This window comes from Cheilinus undulatus, linkage group 11 (genome assembly GCF_018320785.1).
Source record: "Cheilinus undulatus linkage group 11, ASM1832078v1, whole genome shotgun sequence".
NCBI lineage: Eukaryota > Metazoa > Chordata > Actinopteri > Labriformes > Labridae > Cheilinus > Cheilinus undulatus.
In genome coordinates, this window is record NC_054875.1 from 26,121,689 (window position 1) to 26,147,252 (window position 25,564).

A 25,564-nucleotide genomic window follows, 5' to 3' on the forward strand; every position below is an offset into this window, starting at 1 on the left:
TCCACATGGACCCTTGACCTGATCCTACCCCTTGTTTTAAAAGGATTTCCATTCAGTATTCAGTGTCCATATTTTTAACCACTCTGCGATGAAGGGAACTTCTCAGAGTTCAAGGCTACACACTTGTGAAGACTCTTTTTTGAAAGAGTAGCCATGATCCTTTGATAACCCCCAGTATTTGGACAGTTTTCAGTCTGACAATTTTAAGATTTGTTGTGGACATAGTGCTGTACATTCACTTAAATCATTTTTCAATTCAAACAAGTTAAATATAAGTCAAATTAATTTCTCAAGTTATTAATAGTGTAGATATTCTTTGCAAAAAACAGGTTGCATTTAGATAGAAGGGAAACTTTATTGTGGCAGTGGTCAATCTGCTTTTGTTGCATTTTCTAACTCTTCAAGTGAATAGAGGGATCACATAGAATTGTAGGGATTTTTTAAAAGACTGGTACTCCTTGTTAGAGTAAGAATGTACACAAAACTTTGAAAATAATCTGTTTTTTATGGAAATTAATCTAGGGACCATTTAAAACTGTCAACAATAATCTACTTCTTTTTAAACCATTAAGACACATCTTTTACTGTAGTTGTGCAGATGACACACAATTTGTTTTATGATTTGCCAATTAAGAGGAAGCACCACCAATTAATAAAGGATAACATGAAATGGCCATTAAGGGATGGTAGAGGATTAATTGATTAATGGATTTTGATATGGACAGCCTTGTATTTTAGTTGATAAAATATTTGGCTTACCATCTTCTTCAGCCTTGTTCTCAGGGAAACTTACCCATAATTTCCACATAATCCATGCCCATACAGTTCTGTCCATGCCTCAGTTTTGTTCCGACCAATGGCTGGTGCCCTTGATCCATTTCTGAAGTGAAGTGCAGCCCACAGCAGCTGGAGACCCAAGATCACAGGATCACATGAAAACTACAACATTGCAGAAGAACTACAAGTTGACTTGGGAGTTGTAAAAATCACTCATTTTACACCATGTATAAAGCAAGATCAATATCTAAACATGTTATACACCTTAGGTTGACTTGCTGTTCACTTCTTCTGATTCTTTTTCGTTTCTACTATGGTTGAGTATATAAGGTGATTTAAAGGTTCATGTTTTTGCAGATACTGTTTATTGCATGATACTAAAATGTTACTTGACACTTGAAACGATACTTCAATACTCAATACCTAATAAATCGGAAGCAGGATGTTCCCATGGATAAATAACAATCTAAAGTGTAAAAACACATTCAAATAAAGTTCTCTATTATAAATTATTGGGTGGCCTATTTTTATTTGTTAATATACATTATGGTTATGCAAAACAAGAATACTCACCGAGATTACAAAGTATATTTTTATAGATCTCTTTAATACCTTGTGTCATGAATGAAGAGACATCATTTAAAAAGTTGGACCGGGCAACTTTAGCTAAATTCTAATATTAAGAGATGATCCATGTGACATGGAGCCTAAACAGAAACAGTATATTTGCATATTGTGATTCACACCATCCAGAAATATTAACAGCAATGATTTATCTAGTGAGTTGTTAATAATATCTCTTAAAGCATTAATCACACCAGTCCAAATTATTTTCAATACCATCTCTTCATGTTTAACACTGTTTTATAAGATGAGTCTCTATATACATAGAGAGAACAAAACAAGAGAAAAATTTAAATAATCCGCGAACAGATCATGTTCGTGGTATGTCATCATCATTTCCTAATTTTTAAAGACTATTGAAGGTGAATCGGGCTCCGTGTTTATTTGTATATGAAGACAGAATGCGTTCAGGTGATCACTGAGACATTAGGATATGATGAGGATCAGATCAGGTTTGAATATTGGTCCTCGGAGCTGTAGGTGTCAACAGCCAGGACTTAGTGCTCACCAAGGCAGACTCTCTCGCTCTCTGTAACTCTGCAGGCACAAATACAGATACTACTGTATAAAATCAGCTCCACTCTCATTTTTTTGCCTATATGACTACATTCACTTTGATTTACGCTTAGAGTAACATTTTCAGGATTCTTCTCTTCACTAAAGGTACAAGCATATTCATAATAAAAAGATTTAAAGGGCCACTGATAGAAATAGTACAGGTTATGAATGTCTTTGCTGGATGATGTCCCACTAACCACAGTGCAGTGCGGACCAAAACATAGTGATGGTGAGTTATTTTAAATTTCTTTATAACATTTTCTCAAAATGCAAACATTTAGCAAGTTTTATTGTTCAACTGACATGTAAGAGATACACATCTATCAAATATGGTGTATTTGTCTGATCATGCAGAGTTCCTTTCAAGGAAAAGGAAAAGACGGACAAGTAGACTTGTTGATAAAACAGATTTTTAACACTAACACAGTTGGATAAATCTTCTGCTCTAACAGCACCGTGTGTGTTGATAATGAACATAGTATTAACTGCTGCCATAATCATTGTTAAATAACTCACCTGTGTTATAGAGTTCCACCAAATGCCAAAAACTGAGCCCAAACATCTTGCACTTAATCTTGTTTACTCGTCTTGTTTGTCTGCCGAGTCCTGGTTGAAATGTGCTGCATACAAATATCCTCTCTTCCTTGACTGCTTTGGATTTCTGCTGTGAAAACCCAACAACTGTGCAGTTTTCTCCAGTAATAATGTCTGTATTGCTGACTACACAAAGGTCAGACTATTGTCTCTAAGTCTAACCATCTTTATAATTACCTAGCGCAGCAAAGAGTGAACTTTTTCCATGGTTGGAGATTTTTATATCTGTAAGAAAACAGTTGAATAAGATCAGGGGTGTTAATTGAAGCAGGGAATGAAAATGCAATATATTTAAAAATTTCAGGAAAGCAATTACTTGTAATTATTGTTGATATTTTTGTAGCCAACAAAATGGCACCAAAAGTTAAAAATTCATTATGTAAGTTTCCTACCACTTAGAGGTTTTTTGTAATCAATTTACACTGTAATCACCACTAATAGGAGCTCCATGCATCCTTTGTCAAATAAAAAGCTTCATTTTAATAATGGTTTTGTGTTCTGTTTCTGATATGATATGACGAGTCCTGACCTGCAGCGATTTATAAATGACCTTAATAACTCTCTCTTTGTTCATTCTCCTAAAACTAATTGTAGTGCTTAAGCAAAATGACAACATTGAGCTTTTCTTTTGAAAGGTTTTATTCATTTCATATAATACTGACACATGTACTCAATAGCGGTTAACAGGCGTTTAAAAACACAGATATTAAAACCATTAGAGCATCAATTTATCTTTAGCCCCAGTGATTCCATGGACCATTTTTACACGTTTACATTTTTCAATTTACCGTAACATCTACTTGGTATTAGTCTAATCTCACCCCTGAAAGGATTTTGTCCTTTGTCAAACAAACAAAAGAAAAAGAAGACAGAGAAACTGTCTCTCTGTTTAAAAAATGGCATGTGGTAAGCCACAAACTATTCAAGGTAAAATATAATGAAGGTGAAATCTGAAAAAAGAAAGGTTCAGTTCCCTATCTGAGAAACATTTTTGACAGCATCAAGTGTGTCGTGTGGCACAGTTAAATTTGAACTTGTCATCCGCACAATACCAGGCAGCCATTTTCAATGCTTTCTCCTTCTTTCTTTTCTTTTTGTAGTAGCCTCTGTCAAATCCCCTTAATTCCCAAAATGCATAAAGACCACAACTAAGCCATAGAAGAGAGATGAAGAATACAGATTCTGTAAAGAAAGTCATTTTTGTCTTCTAACCCAGTGCTGTTAAGTTCATGGTTCACTTTTTTCGGTTTTGTTGTTTGAAGCAGAAGTAAAGGATTGTGGGTGATGCAGTCCTCTACAGTGAAGGACCAAGGATACTCAGTTGTGTTTCAGGAAGACAGCATCAGAGTCCTGTCTCTTCATCCTCCATCTCCTCAGAGAAATGAGACAATGACTGGTTCCTTGTTAGAGTCTTTCTGAGTATGTCATCCTCACTGCTGATAGGTCCATTGTGCTGTGTAAAGTAACTCCACCGACATCTCATTCTGCTCTTCTTTTGACAAGCAGGACTATCGGGTCACCTGGAACAGAGAGAAGAAGTGGGTCATCGAGAGCAGTCGCTAAAAAGGTTAGGATGCAGCCTAAAACAGTAAAGGTCACACAGCTGTGTACGTGGAACATGTCATCTGAAAGTGTGAAAAGATGCAGTGCTGTGCCGAATAGGCTTCAGGGAGGAAATAATGGGAACTGATTGTTGTTAGTGGAGAAGGGTTTGTCCCTGAAAAGGTGTTAGTCCCAGTGGTTAGTGTGTTCTGACACTTAGGCATGCTGTCTTCCAAAATTGCACTCAGGTTAAACCAACAGACGCTGTTGCTGACCCCTCCAACTATAGTATTTTATACCAACAGATGCTGCTGCTGACACCTCCCCTACTATAGTATGTATGATTCCTACTTAGGGTGGAAGAAAAACATTCAAAAGGTGATATACATCTGTGTATTGGCTTTTACAGTAGCAATAGAATGTTTGGTACTAAAATCCAATACTGTAGTTTAAAATGATATACTACTTCTTTCAATATAATTTCCCTGTCAATTTGAAAATTGTAGTAAATTTATGAATTATCATTGCACTTGACCTTATTAGCTGCCCAACCTAGCCTAGCTGCCTATCCTGTCCTGTCTTGCCCGACTCTATCCTGCCCTATGCTATCCTATCCTGTCCTGTCCTGTCCTATCCTATCCTATCCTGTCCTGTCCTGTCCTGTCCTATCCTATCCTGTCCTGTCCTGTCCTGTCCTGTCCTTACCTTTCCTTTCCTGTCCTATCCCATCCTGTCCTGCCCTGTCCTGTCCTTTCCTTTCCTTTCCTTTCCTTTCCTTTCCTGTCCAATCCTATTCTGTCCTTTTCTGTCCTGTCCTATCCTGTCCTGTCCTGTCCTGCCCTGCCCTGCCCTGCCCTGCCCTGTCCTGTCCTGTCCTGTCCTGTCCTGTCCTGTCCTGTCCTGCCATGTCCTATCCTAGTCTATCCTATCCTGTCCTGCCATGTCCTATCCTAGTTATCCTAGTTATGTATTGCATCATACAGTAGTGTGGCATGGTGTTTCATACCATATCATATTATACTGTTTCATATCATACAATATCATTATATATGGTATGTTATCATATCAAATCTTATCATATGTTATTCTGACATTTACTTCAAATGCAGTTCATCTAATCAAATGATGCTGTAGCCTAGTGAATCTTAGTGTATTGTGTTTTATTCTGACCTACCTAATCTAGTCCTTTCATATCCTTATTTTCAAAATGTCGTGTATCCTATCAAACTATGGTTTAGCATTGTGCATCATATCATACTTTATCATATTGTATTGCATTGCTTGGCATCGTATTGTACTATATCTAAATGTGTCATATCTCATCCGATCTGATCTTATCCATAATTATATCTAAAAAAAATATAGAATATCTAAACAAATTATTTTTAATCTAGTGTGCTGTCTTGTATGCCTTCTCACCATGCCACCATGCTTTAACTGTGGTTTTTAAAGAAGTGTTCTTTTAAAGTCAAAAGAAATTCTTGAAACTTTGGTCCAGTTTTGGGTAAACTTAGGCAGCACCCTTGTGGCTCAACAACACAGTGGTTTGCATAGCCTCTATCTCTTCTGGCAAAAGACTAAACAAGACACAGTTTCAATCATGGCAGTCAGCCCACAATACCTCACTCATGGTGTCTGGCCCTCTGCCATGTCATTTTGTCTGTCCAAATTGCTGCTCCTATCACATGGTCTTTTTCTTATCTCCTCTGTTTATCTTCCCTCTTTCTTTTCTTGGCTTATTCCACGTTACTAGATACAATTTTAACCACCAAAGGACTTAAAATGACTTAAAATGCTGTAGATCTGCTAGAGCGCTCTTTTTCTGTCTGTCTTTCTCTCTCACTGGGTTTCCCAGGTGCATCCCCTCTCACCAACAACGCATTCATGTATATCCTCTTCAGGGAGTTATCTTTTGTCTTACCCAGGTGCCTGCTAACAGACTGTGGCCAGCCATCACTGTGAGAGCTCAGAGGAGTGTTTCCTCCAAGCTGGCAGCTTAAACTCCTCTACTGTATCTGCTCTCCATGGCTCCAGGCCACCCTTCCTGGGCATGCTCCCATTGCCTCCAGGCATCTACTCCTGTGCCTGATCAAAGAGTCTGCAGGCGTTTGTAGTCACGCCAGTTCACTATGCACGCTCACCGCTATATCTCAGTGCCTGGTGCTCGAAGGTGCTTCAAAGTCCCTTTAGGTGTTCGTCCCCTGGCCTGTTTAAATATGCCTGTAGGTGGCAGATTCTGTGCCCCATTAGGAAGTGGATTTATGTAGTTAGATGTCAGCTTACAAAGAACACAAGTGCTCCAAGTGTCATCTCTAGAGGTCTTTTAAGGCCCATGATTCTCACATTTTCTATTGCTGTCTTGCAAACTGTCTGCAATTGTAGCTAATAAGAAAACCCCAGCAGGAGGATGAACGTCACGGATGTGAATGGTCATTGTACTTAAGAAATCTTTAATATGACCTAGAATTCTGATTTGAAAATTATTTCACTGATTTCTTGACTGTTTGCTTAAAGATTATGTTTCTTATGTTAAAAAAACAGTCCCTCCAGAACTTGTTCCATGACATTGGGGCCTCCCTAAAATCCATCTATCAGCTGTTAACTCTAAGCGTTAAGCAGAACATTTCCATTGGAATTAATTTTTAAAAAGCATTAAGGTTTCTGCCTTATCATGGTCATAACCTGTGAAATTTTCCTTTATGTTGAGCAGTCTTTAAACACTTTACTGCATGTGCCCTCTTCAGTCACATAGATTTCACTGTCTTAATATATAGGTCTCTTTGTGTTTGATGCGTCTTGAAGCTTTTTTCTCTGTTATTTTTTGTCTGGACTAGTGTTAACTTGATTGTGCTCCTCTCTGTGGATTAAAGTAACTACATGTGATCCTCCAGGGTTAATCATAACAGCTGTTTCCCCAGCTCTGATCTGTAATACACAAAGGGTCTGCTGTGTTGAAAAAACAACCAAAACTCAGCCAATTAATACAAAGTATGTAACAATTTTGTGTAATAAAGGAATGCAGCCCTAATTACACACTAGAGCAGTTTCTGTGCACAGTTGCAGTTTGTGCGTATTCAAACGAGCCATAATGTAGTCACCTGGGGAAGTATAGGCCTACTTGATGCAAATTAGCAAATTTTAAATAAATTTCCCATTAACAAATTCCATTGGTAAGAGGTAAGTGCCGTTAAGACTTAATAAGACTACACAATTTTTAGCTAGATTCAAGCTAAAAGTGTCAAAGTTAGGGCTTATTTCAATATGTCTACCATAAGATTAAAGGGATATTCCCAGTAACTCACTTGTATTAGAAAATACCATGAGTTTGGTTTTATCAGCCACTGTGTTATGAACCCCTAGGTCAAATTTCAGTCATATAAAACATCTCTAAGTTTATAAAATTAAGCTTCAAAATCATGAAAAATGAGGTAGTAAAATCTGCTCCAGGATGGTGTGGGCATGTCTGTTGAATGAGCTGAAGCCACACCGACTCAGGAGAAATATAATCCTCTCAAATTAAAAAAATATTACAATCTCAATTGAGGAAAGCACTCACACCATTAGCCTGCCTCTTGACCTTTAGTTGGCCTTAGAAGAAGAGACAAAGTCCGTTTTCTGGCTCAAATCTCAGTTAGGATGCTTTAAATGATCAATAGACCACTGAAGCTGATAGATTTGGCAAATTTACCTCACGATGAACAAAAAAAAAAAGCATTTAAATGACTATTAACTTACAATAAAGGAAGTGACAACAGCTAGCAACAGACTGTACTGAGATGAACTGCTCTGTGATTTTATATTGTAGTGTTAGAGGGGCGGGGTCATTCCCTACTTTGGGCTCATGACATCATGAGCCCACATATTTGCCCCGCCCACATTAAACCAAGCCAGGAAAGCAGTGAAAAACGGTTCCAGAATTCAGTCACATGTAGATCTCAGTGTTTTCACATGTTTACAGCAACCATATTCCAACATACCTAGTGTGCTAAGACAAAAACTTTGGATTTCACTTTGCAGGGTCTCTCTACAGACAAGATTGGACCAAGTTAAAAGCAGACTGTAAAAACTCAAAGGCTTGTGGAATTTATGATGAACAGCAATAAATAGTGTCATTTGCATAAAAATGATAAGAGGCATTTGACAGGTTATCAAAAAGATTGTTAAAATAAATAGAGAATAAGATAGGTCCTAATACCAAACCTTGCGGCACACCTTTAGAGCCCTCCAAAAGAGAGGAGTTGGTACCAGCCATCTGAACACATTGTGGTTTATCACATAGGTTCTCAACTGGTAGGTCAGGACCCAAAGGTGGGTTGCGGAAACCTTTTCAGTGGGTCGCGAAATGTGCAAAATCCATGAAACTCTTTTAAAACACTCCTATTGTTTCCTTCTCTTTGATTTGTCACATTTTGTGTCAGATTCGGTCCACAGGGTAACATTTGTCATTGAGGAGGTTACAGTGGGTCCCAAGGCTTGACTGTTTGAGAAACACTGTTCTATCAGACAGATCATTAGAAAACCAGGATGCTGCTTGTTTAGAGATGCCAAAGTGATGGAGGACATTTAGGAACAAACTGCCATCCACAGTGTCAAAGGACTTTAACAAACCAATGAAAAGGGCTACACAGTGGGTTTTTTTACTGTCTAGAGCTTTGATAAAATCATTCAAAACCTGTTGAGCTGCTGTGACGGTTGCTATGCTGCTTACTAAAACCAGACTGAGACAATAAAGATAAAGTTGACCTGACTAATCTCTCGAAAACTTTAGCCAGGGTACACAATTTAGATATCTGGCTGTTAAGGTCAGATGGTTCACCTTAACAATTACATTGATATTATTTAACCTACAGAGTGAATAAAAAGTTGAGTTCCTTCTTCCAGCCAATTTGGCTGAAAAAGGGAGTACAGCTATGAATGACAGTGGAAAAAAATGGCACTGTCCTCCTGCATTGAAAGAGGCAGAAACCTCAGTTTATCTCCAGGCTAATGTATCTCAGTTTACTGGAGAACAGTGCAAAACACACTGCAGACTCTCCCTGTACCAGTGTTTTCAGAATGTGCAGATTTTTTTCAGAAAGTTGCATCGCTCCTGATAAGCATGAAAAGCGGCTCAAATTAACCTCCAAATTATTCACATTTTGCATCATTCTTCATGTAGAAAGGCATTTTTTAAAAATAACTATAAATAAATTATGTATTAAACTTTTGAAGGCTGGCCTCAGTGAGAGAAACTTGATAAAGTTCATCTATATGTGAACAAATCGCACAGTAATGGTGCAAATAGCTTCTCTTCTAGTAGAGTTGCAAAACAGGGGGAAACTTTCCACTTTTCGGACATGCTTTCACCTGTACTGTATATCAAATGCTTAGTATACTGTGAATAATTTGTCCTTAACACAGATAGCAGGATCATATGATGCAGATTTGCAGCCACAGTCCATTCTTCGTGAATCATGCCTACAGAGTTCTTGTTTATTCTTGGTCCGTTTTTTCTTCTTCTGCCATAGACCTAAACCGGCATGGGGTCATACTAAAGAGGTATTGAATGGCTGTTCTTATTGTTTTTATAAAAGAGAGTAGTGCTCTCAGAGTAGAAGAAACACTTGCCTAAAGATATTGATGCTTCTTGCCGACCGCCACTTCTGTTTAGTGTTGATGTAAGCTGGCGTGAAAAATGCACACACTGCCGACACCTTGTCATTTGTTTGTTAGTGTGCGTATATGATTGCGTGTGCATCAACACAAACACACGCACACTTGCCTTGCAGTCTATGACAGCTCAGTGGCTTGGCAGCCCGGCCGTGTCTGTCTGCTCATCCATATGATATTATTTGGCATTGATCGGGCTGTCTCCCACCCCCGCCCTCTCTCCTCCCTCTGCCCTCCTCCTCTCCACCTCCCCTCTGCTTCCAGCCAGCGAAGGATGGAGAGTGCCAAACCCTCTTTTGTCTTTTCGTTTAGCCAGACGCTAGCATAGGCTCCCTGTTGGTTGACCCAACCAGTGCTCTTGTTTCTCAAGTGTTTTATTCATCCCTTTTATCCGCCTATCACCCTTCGCAGCTGTTTCTCTCTACTTTCCTTTTCTTATGAAATCTTTCCAATCCACCTCTCCCACTCTCTCATCCCTCTTTCTTTCTCTGTCGTCAATTTCAATTTACGAGTCGGTCTTAATGGGACTATAAGAGAACGTTCGATGCTATTGATCTGGATGCCTGCGCATCTTGACCCAGGCATACCACACTAGAGGAGGAAAAAAGTCACTCTTTTCATCATCAGGCAAACACATCAGCTAACAGGCTCATGTCATATACGCACACACACTAACACACCCCCACATACACACACACACACACACACACACACACACACACACACACATCATTGATCAAAGACCTGAATGCAAGAGACAGAAAATATTTGCGCTCTTTCAAACTACGACAGAATCAATGATAAAGCGATGCCTGGATGAAGCTGGTTGGCTTTGATCTCGTGGGGGAATTATAAATTCACACTTTGGGTTGATAAAACTGAATGCGTGAGATCAGATTTATGAAGCAACTTTGAAAATTACATCATCTTCATATCTGATGAACCCCTTGTCTCATTCTGCAGTTAAATACACAAAGAACACTCCTGTCGTTTTCTTTATTTATCTCTCTGTGATGATGCCTGTGCAACTTCTGTTCCACTTCTGAACAGTCTAACAAAAAACTGAGAACAGCAGAAAACTATACACCGGGTGAGAATAAGAGGAGGGGCTGTTGGGAAGGGAGAAGTGTTACTTGAGGGGGTGAGATCCACTTTGCTAGGTGAGAGGTGAGCAGAAGGAAAAGTGGAGGAAGGAATTTTAATCAGCTCAGCGTAGAAGATACAGTCTCTGAGTGTTTTAGAGAAAGCAAAAGAGAGAGGGCAGAGGGAAAGAGGAGCCTGCATGTGATTGAAGCTTTTGTCATCCCTCTCTTTTTACCCAAGAAGATGCACTCTCCCTCCTTCCCCCGACACGCCTTCGATCAATTATTTAGGCAGAAAACAAAGGTCTGCACCCAGCCATGAATAATGGAAGGTGAGAAGGCCGAGAGAGAGGGATGGAGGTTAGAAACAGAAACATATTGTGACATGAGGTGAGTCTCGCACAAATTCCCCTCTATGACAGACAGCTAAGAGGCCTGCTAGGGTCAAGCCACTGAAGAGGACTTAACAGGTGCCAATGGAGGTTGAGCAGAAACATATATAACGTACATCCACACCTACACACTGACATATATGCAGAAGGAAAACAGCTACACTTGCATATTTAATCTAGTCACTGTAGCTCAAATGCTGCTAGAAGGCTCTCTGTGGTAAAATGCCTCAACTTATATACACCACGTTCCAAATTATTATGCAAATGATATTTGCATAATTTTTCTGATTTTCCTAGATATTCAGTGCAAATGACAGTCAGTATCATCATCAACCATTAGAGCACAATTCAGATTTTATTAAACAAGCCTCCTGATTATAAAAATTTTTTTCAAAAATGAAAACCTCAAAATGCTCTGTTTCAAATTATTATGCACAACAGAGTTTCAGAACATGCTGTAGGTTCAAAAGAACTGAAAATGGTCATTTGTTGAATTTGCAGTATTAGGATGTCATGTTTACTGAAATCAAAAGCTATTTCAATCAAAAACATCTTAACAGGCCAAGTTATATGTTAACATAGGGCCCCTTCTTTGATATAATCTTCACAATTCTTGCATCCATTGAACTTGTGAGTTTTTGGAGTTTCTTCTTGAACATCTTTGCAAGATGTCAGAATAGCCTCCCACAGCTGCTGTTTTGATGTGATCTGCCTCCCACCCTTATAGATCTTTAGCTTGAGGATGCTCCAAAGGTTCTCAGTAGGGTTGAGGTCAGGGGAGGATGGGGGCCACACCATGAGTTTCTCTCCTTTTATGCCCATAGCAGCCAATGACACAGAGGTATTCTTTGCAGCATGAGATGGTGATTTGTCATGCATGAAGATGAACTTTCTACAGAAGGCACAGTTCTTTTTTTTTTGTACCATGGAAGAAAGTGTTAAGTCAGAAACTCCATATAATTTGTCAGGGTCATTTTCACACATTCAGGGACCCTAAAGGGTCCTACCTGCTCTCTCCCCATGATTCCAGCCCAAAACATGACTCCGCCCCCTTCTTGCTGACGTTGCAGCCTTGTTGGGACATGGTGGCCATCCACCAACCATCCACCACTTCTCCATCTGGACCATCCAGGGTTGCACAGCACTCTTCAGTAAAGAAGACTGTTTGAAAATGAGTCTTCATGTATTTCTGGGCCCACTGCAACCGTTTCCGCTTGTGAGCATTGGTTGAGGGTGGCCAAATAGTAGGTTTATACACGACTGCAAGCCTCTGGAGGATCCTATACCTTAAGGTTCGTGGGACACCAGAGGCACCAGCAGCTCCAAATACCTATTTTCTGCTTTGTAACGGCATTTTAACAGCTGCACTCTTTAATCTGATGAATTTGTCTGGCAGAAACCTTTCTCATTATGCCTTTATCTGCACGAACCCATCTGTGCTCTGAATCAGGCACAAATTTCTTCACAGTACGATGATCACGCTTAAGTTTTCATGAAATATCTAATGTTTTCATACCTTGTGCAAGGCATGGCACTATTTGGCACTTTTCAGCAGCAGAGAGATCCTTTTTCTTTCCCATATTGCTTAAAACCTGTGGCCTGCTTAATAATGTGGAACATCCTTCTTAAGAAGTTTTCCTTTAATTGGGCTCACCTGGCCAACTACTTATCAAAGGTGTCTAAAATTGATTTCAGTGATCCAGTGAGCCTTGAGACACAATACCATCCATGAGTTTAATTGAAAAACAAAAAATTGGATGTTTGTGACAATAAAATCTAATTTGCATAATAATTTGGAACACCGTGTAAACACATCAACTGGCTTAAATGATCTTATCTCATAGAAAAAATACCTACAAGAGCTTGTACATATGTTTTATACTTTACTCAGTTTTTTTTTTACATTATTTGTTTAATTCCTGTACACTGAGATAAAAGCTAACCGGAGTCAAATATCTTTTTGCGTGAGCATACTTCACCAATAAAGCTGATTCTGATTCTAAATCACATATACTGTTTTGTGGAAAAATCAGAGCATAGGTACTCAAAGATGATCAAGAATGTATAATGTAGTGTTTCAGATGTGGTGAGAGGTTTTTGAATCAAGTCAGATGGCATAGCAGTCAAATGCAGCAAAACAGGGCAAGTGTGAGTGAAGGGAATTGCCTCCGTTTGTGTGTTATTCGCCTCATTCTTGTTGACCTTGTTTTTCTTCCGAGAATTGTTTGATGTTAGAACCAAAATGGGCGGATGGGGAAAGTAAAGAGAGGAGAAAAAGAATAATATGAAAGGGGGAAAATAGAAATAAGTAGAGGATAGAGACAAATAAGCCAGGGTGGAAATAGAAAGAGGACAGAGATGTAACAGGATGGAGATGTAAGTGGGTCACTCTGCAGTGGGTCTGACCGTGATTGTGCAAGAGGGATGAGTGGAGTGTTTGTGTTTAGAGAGACAACAGATAGAAAAGAGGGGGAAAGATTGTGTTTGCTCAAACCTTTGTGGTCTTGACTTTGTTCCCCGTGCTGCAGCTCCAACCTGTGAGGTCTGGCAGAACCTTACACTCCTCACCGTCCATACACGGCTGCATCTGACACCACCATTTCTGAGCTACAATGGAAGCTGGGTGGAGAGAAAAGAGACAGCAAATGTTCAGTATGGAGAAGATGTGACTCAGTGTTTGTAGGTGTTTTTGTTTACTTATCAATTTTGACTCAAGTTTGAAATAAATAGCCTCAAAACCTGCAAAAGAAAATGCTGCTTTAATGGATTTCCGCTGCCGTTTTGCAAAAGTTAAGAGTTTGGCTCATTAAGATAAACATTGCAGCACTTACACCCTATTTGGGTGCCAATGCAAAGAGAGGTATAGAGCAATGTCAGAACTCTGAAAAAGTGATGGAAAAAAGGCAGCCTATCACTAGGCTTACATGCATCTGATTTTTACTCCTTTCATAAAAGATTCAGCTGTCAGTTTTGTCTGACACGCCATATTCATCTTGTTTGATGAGTCTTATCTACATTTTACTTTATGTATTTCATTCATCATTGCACACACTTGAATGTGATTATCTGTTTTTTAGTTTAAATGCATTATCACTTAGTTTAGATAAATTGAACATGTGCATAAACAGTCCAATGCAAACAGACTCCTTCATAAAACAGTTTATTTAAATGCATGTTTACTGTCTGAATTATAAGAGGGACTCCAAAAATGTTCACACTAGAAATGACAGCAACTTCAACTCTGCTTTAATGCCCCATGCTTTTTAAATCCAATGTTTTCAGCTACCTTGTCTTGATAAGGATGGGCTTCTGCGGTTATACCAAATATACAAAACAACACTGTTATGATGAGGCTGGAGGGGGATTCATCCGGGAGTGGGAAGGCAGAGAGAAACAGGATCAGGCTCTGACTGATCAGCCTTCATGATCTACACCTGTGGAGGTGGCTAGAGTTGAATAGATACCACAGAAGAAGATGCCAAGATGCTATTGTTTACAAGACATCACCGTGTAGTACCTTCTTAACTTTAAAACAGCATACACCAACAAGGTAATAGTGCTAATTTTGGGCCGGATCCCCATCTATTTAAGGTAGAATGACTATAGGTTGTTTGCAATCACATGATCCCAAATGTCCTTTGGAGGTCAGAAAGTGGGAGAGAGCCATTAGGAATGAATAGGATTGAAGGAAATTTAGTATTTTACAGCTCTAACTGGACCTTTATGCTGCAATTATTATCAAAAAATTTCTACATATATTGAATTCGATCACTACACTTGACCTGGCGTGGAGGTGATCAATATCACAAATACACAGTCCTGCAGGCCTTCTAGTCAGATAAGGGTAGACAAGAGTGTAGGAGTCTTGTACTGAGCTAAAAGGCTAGGTGAGCCCCTTTAACATATTAAAAATATTTAAACTGAACACACTTGCCTTGCTATTCATTGAAATAGTGACAGACTATTAACCAAAAAAAAAAAAAAAAAAACCTTGAGGGTTAAGTGACCAAGAGATGAAGAGCCTTTCATGAATGAGTCTGTGCTAAGAACCAGCTCTTTATGTTAGCTGTGGTATCTAACTCTCGTTTAAGTGCCATTTTCCTTTCCTCCATCTTTTGCAGTCATTTAATCCACATTTATAAAGCCAAACTGTGACCAATTTGGGAGCCAAACTCTAATGAGCTGAGCCAAATGATCTGGATCTCGTAAAAGAGACGGGAGGCGGGAGGTTGATGAGATGGATATCAGCTGAGGAAACACAGGTAAGATAATGACTTTAATGTGCTAAACCATGACAAAACTGTACTGAACCAAACCTGACTTCTTTGTGGAAACAGATCATACATGAGCTGGTTTAAAGGGTACCATCCTAAATTGGTTCAGGTCCTATTTGTCTAATAGATCCTTTCAGGTCAGACTTGGAGACTCCACTTCTTCTTTTGCCCCCCTTTCATGTGGAGTCCCACAGGGTTCCATCCTAGGACCAATCCTGTTCTCTATATTGTACCACCTGTATGCAGATGATGCACAAATTTACCTGCCTTTAAAAAGAAGAGATGGCAGCACAATAAATCATCTGCTAGACTATCTCAATGAAATTAAAGCCTGGATGGCCTTAGCTTTTTACGTTTTAATTATGTTAAAACTGAAATTGTTGTGTTTGCTTTCAGTGGAATCACTGATCCTCCTCTAGGCCCCTTTCTACCCTATGTGAAGCCCACAGTGTGTAATCTTGGTGTGAAGATCAACAGTGATTTTAAATTGGATCAACAGATTAATTTCGTGGTTAAATCCAGTTTTTATCATTTGAGGCTTTTATTTAAGATAAAATCACTTTTATCTTTTAACGATCTTGAACGAGTGATTCATGCTTTTATTTCTACATGATTGGACTAATGCAATGCACTTCATACCGGATTAAACCAAGCTTCCCTTGCATGTTTACAGTAAGTTGAAAAAGCAGCTGCTCGTCTTTTAACAGGCACTCGAAAACATGAACACATCACCGACATTCTCAGTTCTCTCCACTGGCTCCCTTTTCATTTTAGAATTCATTTTAAAATTTTATTGTTTGTTAAATTTTATTGTTTGGTCATTAAATGGATCCGCTCCCGATTACATCACTGACCTTTTAGAGGTTTACACCCTGTCTAGATCTCTGCGATCAGCCGATCAACTCTGTCTTGTTGTCCCAGAGTCTAGGTTAAAAACCCATGGTGATCAAGAGTTCTCTGTTGTTGCATGTCGTATGTTTTTATGTTTTCACTTGTTTTAATCACTGTGCAGCACTTTGGTAAACATAATGTTTTGTAAAATGTGCTATATAAATAAAGTGGATTGGATTGGATGAGTGCTGTGTGACACTTTTTGCTCAGGTATGGGAGCATTTTGCTTTTCACTGCATCAACTTTGGTCCTGTACTGCTCTGGCCCCCTGATGGCCATCATCCAGGTCTGTGCCAGGCCAATTATCTACCCAGCTACCCCCTCTGTGATGCACACAGTCATCCCCAGCCCTGGTTGCCCAGGAACAGCCCACCGGGTCCTGGGCAACCAGTATGAGGTGAATTGGATCATGCCAGGTGCCCACAAAAGCACAGCTGCCTTTCCTGTATCAAGCAGCTAACACTTCCCATCCCATCTCCTGAGCCCATCAGCATTAGACACACGGTCTTGCCAAGGATACCCAAAAATGCCTCAAAGGAGTCCAGCCAGCACATCTGGCCATCGGCCATCCAGGCCTCACAAGAGTATAGTAAGACCAGGAGGATCAAGGACCAAAAGACTGTGACTTTTGTCTGCATGCTCAGATTCCTGGAGTGCCTCACTGTCTTGCTCAGACAGCACCCATTGGCCCATGCACAAGTCCAAGTCTGTGGTTGATCTCAGCCTTGCAGTCAGCAGATCGACAACTTCCACACTCTCACCATCTCTCAACTAGAATCATGTTGAATAAGTGTCATCTCAATATCAACCAAATAATAATGATTATGATTTTTGTCACAATCAGGCAGCTTTATATTAAACAGGAGAATCCTGTGCGCATTGTTATGTTTTAAGCCCAAATCTCTGTTTTCCCCATCGACTCTGTAAGCAGTGTTGCTGAAAATCTTAACCCCGGAAGGAGTTTTTAAAAAGGTGTGTTTTCAGTGACTCTGATATTTGCTTCTCAAAACCAAACACAAACAAGCCCATAGAAGAGACTGTGATGACCATTTTTAAGACACAAAAGCTCATTTATGTGAAAAGCCTGGATTAACATATGGGCCAACATAATCAACATTTCATTTATTTTAAAAAAAATGGTATTTTCTGCAGATTATAGTATTTAAGTAACAATACATGTTGGGATCCCTTTTATGCTCACAACACATGGACTGAAGTGCTGAATAAAACAGCAGGGATGTGTGAATTCTACTTCAATGAGCATTTTCCCTACTCTCCTCTCAATTAAAAGACTATTATGTTATATTAGAATTTATTGTATTTAGTTTCATCTGCATCATTGGAATTATTTGCTTACTTGGGAACCAGAGATTACCTTCACAGTAAGAAAAACTCCTATTTGTGTTGCTTTTAACTCTACAGTTTATCTGGGTAATAGCCAGAGCAGGCATTTCATTTCATTTTAATTGCTGTGTAACCTTATGACGTCCCTCCACTTTTTGAATTCCTCTGAATTCATCTCAAAAAATTAATTGAAAGAGGCTGTGTTTATAATTGATCAGGCTCCTGAAGTTAGCAGCAGGAAACAGCTTTTTACAGAAAAGCGGGGACGGAGGGAGTCAGGCTTTACTTTGTCTGATTCTGCTCCAGTCACTTCTCTTCACTGGCTACAAGGACACCTACGCTGTTTCTTATGCCAGCACACACAAACACTGCCAACAAAGTATTTGTTCACTTTCAATTATTTCAATTTTATCTTAGTCTTTAAAAGATGGCAGTGCATGCCAAAAATGTTCTCATGATGAATTCATTTCTATTAAAAGATATCTGATTAATAGGGCTAAATCTGTATGCAATATCCAACCTTAAAGCAAGTACTGTTCTTTCTGTTGTAGTAAAATTTTCTAATTACAAGCAAAAGAGGTGAAACATATTGGCTATAATACTATCCTGGACCTTTTTGGCTCTCACCAGATGACAGTTAAGCTTTCCACTGATCTCTATATACATCTGAATTTAAGTAACACTTCAACAGAGGCATTCATGAGGACTACTTCTCTTTTTATCAGCTGCTGTAACGACCACGTCTACGAACAGTCAGCATAAAGTCACCTGTTAACACGGTCACTAATCAAACCAATACATGGGGAGTGTTACATCCATGCACAGAGAAAAATGTTGGATGAAGTGCAGACACTAGTGCGATTCTTTTTGACACTTTTACTTCTTAGTTTGATAAAAACCCACGACAGATGTGACCAGTAGCACTAATTAATAAAATTATAAAAGTTTATCTCTGGCCTTTCGGTGTTACACCACACAGAAGTACCTAAAAAATTAGTCTACTTTCTCCATGGATACAAAATTTCCAACATTTCCAAAATATCCTGTAAAATGTATAAATTAAACTTGAAGAATAAACTTTGAGTAGAAAAAAGGACACTGAATTTTGGAAATGCTTTCCAGACCAGTTTTTAAGAGCCAACAAATGTGAACATCCTTAGATTTTCTGGGAGGTTGTTCCAGAGGTCAGGGGCTTAGAAACTACAAACTGCCAGTCTGAGCTTGGTTCTGATTCTGGGAACAGTGACTAAACCTGTCCCAGGGGAACTAAGGGGTCTGAAAACCTAATAAGGAATTAGAAGATCTGATAGGTATTTTGGGCCATAATAATTTAGTGTTTTATCTAACAGTGGCCATGCATAGGGTTGCCTATAAGTGTACTTGGTACAGAGTAGCCTAGGCCAAAGATCTGTGATTGACTTGGGGACCTTGGGGAAGATCTAGAATATGCTGAAGGGGTTATCATCAGAAGGAGTTGGAAAGTGTTGCTGGGGAGAGGGATGTCTGGGTTGACTTGCTTAGCCTGCTATAACTCCAACTCAGCCCTAGATAAGTGGGAGAAAATGGATGGATAGCATGTATGTCTTTAAAATCTGTCCTTTAACAAACAGGAAGCTAGTATGGAGAACATCTAATTTCTCGGTTTTGTTAACCAATGGTTGCCTTTCTGTCGTCTCCTTCAGAGTCCTTGCTTTTCAAATATGATGAAGTAATCATTTAACCTTGATTACAGATGGACAAATGCATGTTGGGTAGAGTTGTTGAATCTTACAGAAAGACTTAGCTATTTTTTCGAGTGCTAAATTTGTGAAGATAACTGTCAGGTCCAGCCAGAGAGTATTAATTACATTTTAGTTATTGATAGTTATGTGAAGGAATATGCCGTTTATAGCAATTAGTTAAACTGTCAGTTTAGGTAGAAAAAAATTTACTTTAAAAAAAAAAAAAAAAAAAATGCTTAAATGAACACCCAAACTGAGAGACCATCACCATGCTTCTCCCAAGACAGACACACATTTAATAAAGATCTTTAGATCAGCATCTATTCATAAGGACTGCCAGGTATACGTATAACACATAGGGGAAGGAAATGGCGGAGGGAGTATGGTGATACTTTTCTTTTCAGCCAGATAAAATAATGATGCTCTTTCTAATTTTTGACAACAGTTTTATTATAAAAGTAACCTCTACTCAAAATAGTCATAGAATATACCACAGAAATTTAGGATGCCATGGTAATGTAAAGACTGAGATTTTAGTCTCTAGACAAAAATGCTTCCAATGGTAAACTGGGTACATAATCAGCTCAGTACACCTTCAGTGTCAATAAGGAGTTTAAGAGCCCATCATGGCTTTTAAGAGCACTTGTTGCTGTTCTCCTTGAAAAATACATCAATAAACAATCCATGAGCCTAGCTCTCAATAAAAATAATCTGAAACCATGAGCAGTCATCTTGTGTTGCCTCAGCAGCCCCTCAGTGCACACCTCCACTGCATCCCAACTCTCCTATTTAGCCCTCCAAACACTCCCCTAAGTGGAGTCTTTTCTGATGACCAATCCAGAAAATTCCCACAAGACTTTGCAGAATGAAGCAGTAAAGAATAGAACATGATTACTGGTACCTGAATGATGCCTTGTGGCTTTTCAGATTATTGTAAAAACTGATTGCGCTACATTAATTTAATATAAATGCAAAATGCAAATGATGCAATTTACATAGTCAGAACTTAACAGTTTTTGTAGCTTCCAAAGAACAATACCTTCTTGACCCAAAAATTTACTTTCACTACAGTTGGAAAAGCCTAGTTCCATAATGTATGTAGAAGAAAAGCTGAAAAACAAATCATAAAAAGTGATGTCCAGTTACCAAGATAAAGCTGTTTTTCAGTACTAATCTACTTTTGAGGAGTAGAGAGTGCTCCCAAACTAGAGTATGGGCCAAGGGAGTGGAAATGTGTACTCCTGATATTACATATAATACTTTTGGGCATTTTGAGGACTGCTAAGGCAGTGCTTATATCAGATTGTGCTATACTGTACTCCATGTACTTCTCTTAAAGTGGGAATGTTATGGATAGCTTTGAACACTTGAGTGACTGTGAACATAACATAACAATGCAGCCAAAGAGGGGCAGGTCAGTGTAGGCTGACAGGTATGGTTTTGTATCAAATTAGAGAGTGTCTTCAGCTTTTATTGTTTTCACTGGTATCAGTAAGCAGTTACTCTTATTCCTCACACTCCTATGACACCTAAATCTAATGCAAGCACAGCTTGGGTGTATTCTACCCTATTATATCAGACAGACTGGCAGAGGAAGCATGCAGTTGCAAACAGTGGTACATACCATCAACACAGGAGGGCATGGCCCGAGTGGTGCCCGCAACTTGCCCCGGGAAACAAGAGCATTTGACGGTCTGAGATCGCTCCTCGATCTTGTTCTTGTTGCAGCAGCGATGGGCAGCGATCACCTCACATGTCCCTGCCTTCACATGCACTGAGACAGAGAGAGACACACATACACAAAGTTTTCAGTATACCTCATGCTTTTATGATAACACAATAGTCTTCACATTTAATCCAATATGTGATCAAATATTAAAGAAGCAAATGAGTAGATGTAGAGACAGAGGTGCATTTTTAAAGATTATTTTTTGGGGCTTCTTACCTATTATTTTAATAGGACAGTTGCGGAGAGACAGTAAGTAAGTATGGGGCAAGGGACTACTAGAGGGCCACTGTATGGGCGCCTGCTCCACCAACTGAGCTAAACCAGCACCCAACAGAGATGCATTTTGTTATTGCATATTTCCAAACCATTTAATCATCAGGTCTCAGATTCTTTTAAAAATCTTAACAAGGTCTGATGTTGTGCTCACTGGTGGATGTTTACACCAGTGATGTTCCTGTGTGAACAATTTAAAATCCAGTTAAATGCAAATTATAATTGCATTTAGTTGACTAGTGTACAGTTAAGAGAACACTCAGAAAAGTGAAAACTGAAAACTGTTTATCAAAAATGGGATCACAGCAGCAGTGGGTAAATTACCTGAGAGTGGTTTGCAGAATGTGGCTAAAGTTAGCACTGCTAGCATCCCCATCCTTCCATCATCTTCACAGGTTAACATCCTCATTCCTGCCTGACAGGGTGTCCAACTTTCAGGGATTAATGGGTGTTGTGGAGACCTAGTAGTCTTAAACTAGAGCTACAGTGGGTACAAGTGGGGGGCTAGACAAGGCACTTGAGTTGAATTGTCAGCCTGACAGAAAATGCTAAGACTAAGGATAACCGACTAGTTATTTTGGTGCCAACTACTGAGGGACAGGCATTTAATCATTTAACGGGTTGCTTTTAACTACTGAAAAACATTAATGAAATAATGGGAGGTTTGTTGTTTTGGAGTAAAACAATGATGTTATCTAACTGGTCCAGTTAGACAACAAAAAAACTGACACAAAAATGGTGGCAAACATAGATCAGATCAATAGAGCTGATAAGGTTTTATTTGAATGTTCTTAAGTAATACAACTTTTAACCGCTGTGTTATTCCATAGAAATGCTAGAATGAAATATACACCCCTTTCCTGAAAAACAACATAGTGTTAGACTTAATGTTATAATTATATGTAAGAAAAATTAGTGTAATTATGAGATAGTGAGCAGTTTTGCCATGAGCTAAACAGAGCAGTTTAGAATCAAATTAAGATCCTGTCCTATTTATGCAGTGCTGTACACACAAACAAAAATATGGAAAAGCATAACACTGCTTTGACTTAAAGATGCACATAGAGAATAATAAATACAGTGACTGAGTCAGAGTTTTTATTGCAGGAGAGCTGAGCCACAACTTTCTCTCTCTCAATAAGAGGATCTGTATACGGACTGTTTGTTCTCTTGTAGCTTCTCTGCAATACACAGGGGATAAAACAGTTACCAGAGAAATGTTTAAAACACTAATGTTTGTATTTCAGCGTACAGATATCAGTGTATAGTATAGAATCCCAAATGACTGTATAAGCCACAATACTAATGAATGTGGGAAGTTGCTTCACTTCTATAGCTACCACTTTGTGTGCACATTTATGAGCGCATACTTCAATCAGACAGCCATGTGGTTAATTAACAACAAGTCCACCCTGAGCACTGAAGTCCCTGGAGTCAGCAGAGGGAGAGGGAACAAAGAAAACACTCTACATTTGAAGATTTCGATGTCAACGCATAGTCCTTTCATAAGCGCCTTTCATCAAGTACATGGAAATGTCAAGGACAAATAATAATCCCTGTCAGGAGCATTGTGTGCAAGAATACTAGACAGTACACATACATGTCATAACCTCATTGTACACTGTCCATGCCTTTAGGCATGCCTGACTCTGCATGTGGTCATGTGTTGGTGTATAAGTGTAATTTTCTGCATGCAAAAGTCAAAGTCTGCTGCTTTTAACACAGTGGTTGAAAGTTCCTGCTATTTCCATAACAAAAGAGTCAACCCACAATGCAACAAAGCAAGCACACTGCGTGGGGATGGAAACCAAAGCAGCAAACAATGACTCTGCTCTGTTTAAATAGTATTTAAAATCGAATCAAGATGAGCTGAATGAGCCGATATGAATATGTTTAACAGAATAACATGTTTCAAAAGTTCGTCATTTGCTCCACTAATGAGAAAAAGACAAAGCAGTGATCTGGCAAAGCCCAGTTCAATTACAGTCTCAGGGAAAAGCACTTTCACTTTCTCTCTCATTGTTCTGCCATTTCTCTGGTTCCCCTGATTAACACACTTATAGTGTAATTAAAGTATAGTGTTGATGGTTGACTGATCTGTCCTTTGGTCTGTATTTCAATCCAACTCTTTGGTTTCCAACGAAATGTCTCATCACTTGCAAAACATGTTAAGATTTTTCTATACTTTGGAGTCCAACAGAATGATTCACAGTGAATCTGGTTTCCCCTGGCTCTCTGGTTCAACATCAAAATCCTGAACTGAATCAAACTGTTGACTAGAAATATCCTACTCTGGTGTGAATTACACGAGCATTGTTGGATCATTATGAAAAAGATACATGATGTATTGTGTTATGGTACCATACCATATGATACAATACAATGTATTCGATTCAATACATTGCAATGAAATATGATATGATACATTTCAGTAGGGTATGATAAGTTACGATATGTTACATTATAATAGGACACACTAGGGCAGGGGTCGGCCTCAGGCCAAATTTTTTTCTGACCAAGTCAATGGCAGGCCAAAATTACATCTGCATCAGGCAAAACCTGTCTTTCCTACTAAAAAAAAATTTTTCTCATCTATACTATAATAATTGTACAAAAATGTAATTTAATAAAGTTATTTATCTATAATCAGTGAATTTGCTACAGGCTGTTATTTATTCATTTGATCTTTGAGCCAAGCTTGTTATTTGTTTTAATTCAACAAAACAGATTTTGCACTTTGTTACAGTGGCACACAGAGAACGATTTTTCTTTTTTTCTCCTTTTTCTCAGAGCGCACATGTACCAATTAAGTTCCTACCTCAAGCCAGTGTGCATCTGAAGTCAAGCAGATGCTGCTTTATTTTATTTTATCATATTTTATCACTTTTGAATTAATGTTCTGAAATCTGTGTGGAATTGTCATTTTTGTGACAGCAAATATATATATATATATAGTGCTTAAAAAATGTATTAGACCACCCTAACCCTAACCAAAGTAAGGTTTATGCCACAGCTGCCCTAAATTAACAGCAGTGGTAATTACCAAAATCATTTTTTATGTTTCTGCAATGTTAATACACCAATATGTAGAAGCTCTTTAACCAAAATGATATTTTTAATGCTAAAATATAATTATTATTGTTATCCATGAATTTTCAAATTTACTTATTTACTAAAAAACTGAAAAAATAGTAAAGCACATTATTATTTCTTGATTAATATGTCAAATCATAGTTATTTACTTGCATTCCTGAACAGAAAAATGAGTTTTAGTGCTTGAATGTTATGCTTGATTAATTTCTGACTTTTCTGACTCAGAGAAGCCCAGTGAGCCGGCTCAAATTTGGGTGAATTCAGTTTGAAATCATATTCCTGTTCAAAATGGTAAAACGTGGAGAGCTCATTGAAAATTAAAGAGTCCGCATTAAAGCACTGATGCTAGATGGTCTTTGAGACAAATATGACTATGGTCTAATAAATTTGTTTTATATATATATATATATATATATATATATATATATATATATATATATATATATATTTATAAATATATATATTTTTTATGTTTTTAATCAATATCATCTGGTGGGCCAGGTATTATTGGCAGTGGGCCAATTTTGGCCCACGGGCCGCCAGTTGCTTACCACTGCACTAGGGTATGGCACTTTCCCTAACACTCTCAGTGCAGCTCCCCAATTCACCCCCCTTTAACACCTTAACCCAGCCTACAGACACCCCTTGGCCCAATTTCTGGCAAAGTACCTGCAAAAGTGTTTGGCTCAGCATTAGTAGAAGTGGCAGTTCACTAAACTGAGTATAGAGATTTAATGAGGGGCCAGGGGGTTGAGAGTTTGGCTGAAGGTTTTACTGGTGGGATGTGAAAGTGCATTTAGGCTCGATTAAGGCTTTTAATTCAACAGATGGCTTTAAGTTTCTTCAGTCTGGCTCCTTTAATGAATGTGAGTAGCAGACTTGTGACTGAATGCCTGAGAAATAACTTTAATAAAGGCATAAAATAAATGACTACAACACACTGTCTTATATTGTTTTGTGCAGGCTCTGATTTGTAGCTAAACCACAGCCTGTTCAAAGTACAAAACAGCTGAATCTATTT

General features: G+C 38.6%; 1 protein-coding gene across 1 annotated transcript in view; it reads right to left on the reverse strand.

Annotated features, from left to right (window-relative positions):
• Positions 1–3,237: 3,237 nt before the first annotated feature.
• Positions 3,238–25,564, reverse strand: part of LOC121517682 (chemokine-like protein TAFA-2) — a 144,563-nt gene continuing 122,236 nt past the window's right edge. The window contains exons 3-5 of the mRNA XM_041799646.1: positions 21,073–21,222; positions 13,713–13,837; positions 3,238–4,073 (exon numbers count right to left, since the gene is read on the reverse strand). Of these exons, the coding sequence (XP_041655580.1) occupies positions 4,062–4,073; positions 13,713–13,837; positions 21,073–21,222 (287 nt within the window). The 3' untranslated portion in view covers positions 3,238–4,061. The remainder of the gene's footprint in view (positions 4,074–13,712; positions 13,838–21,072; positions 21,223–25,564) is intronic.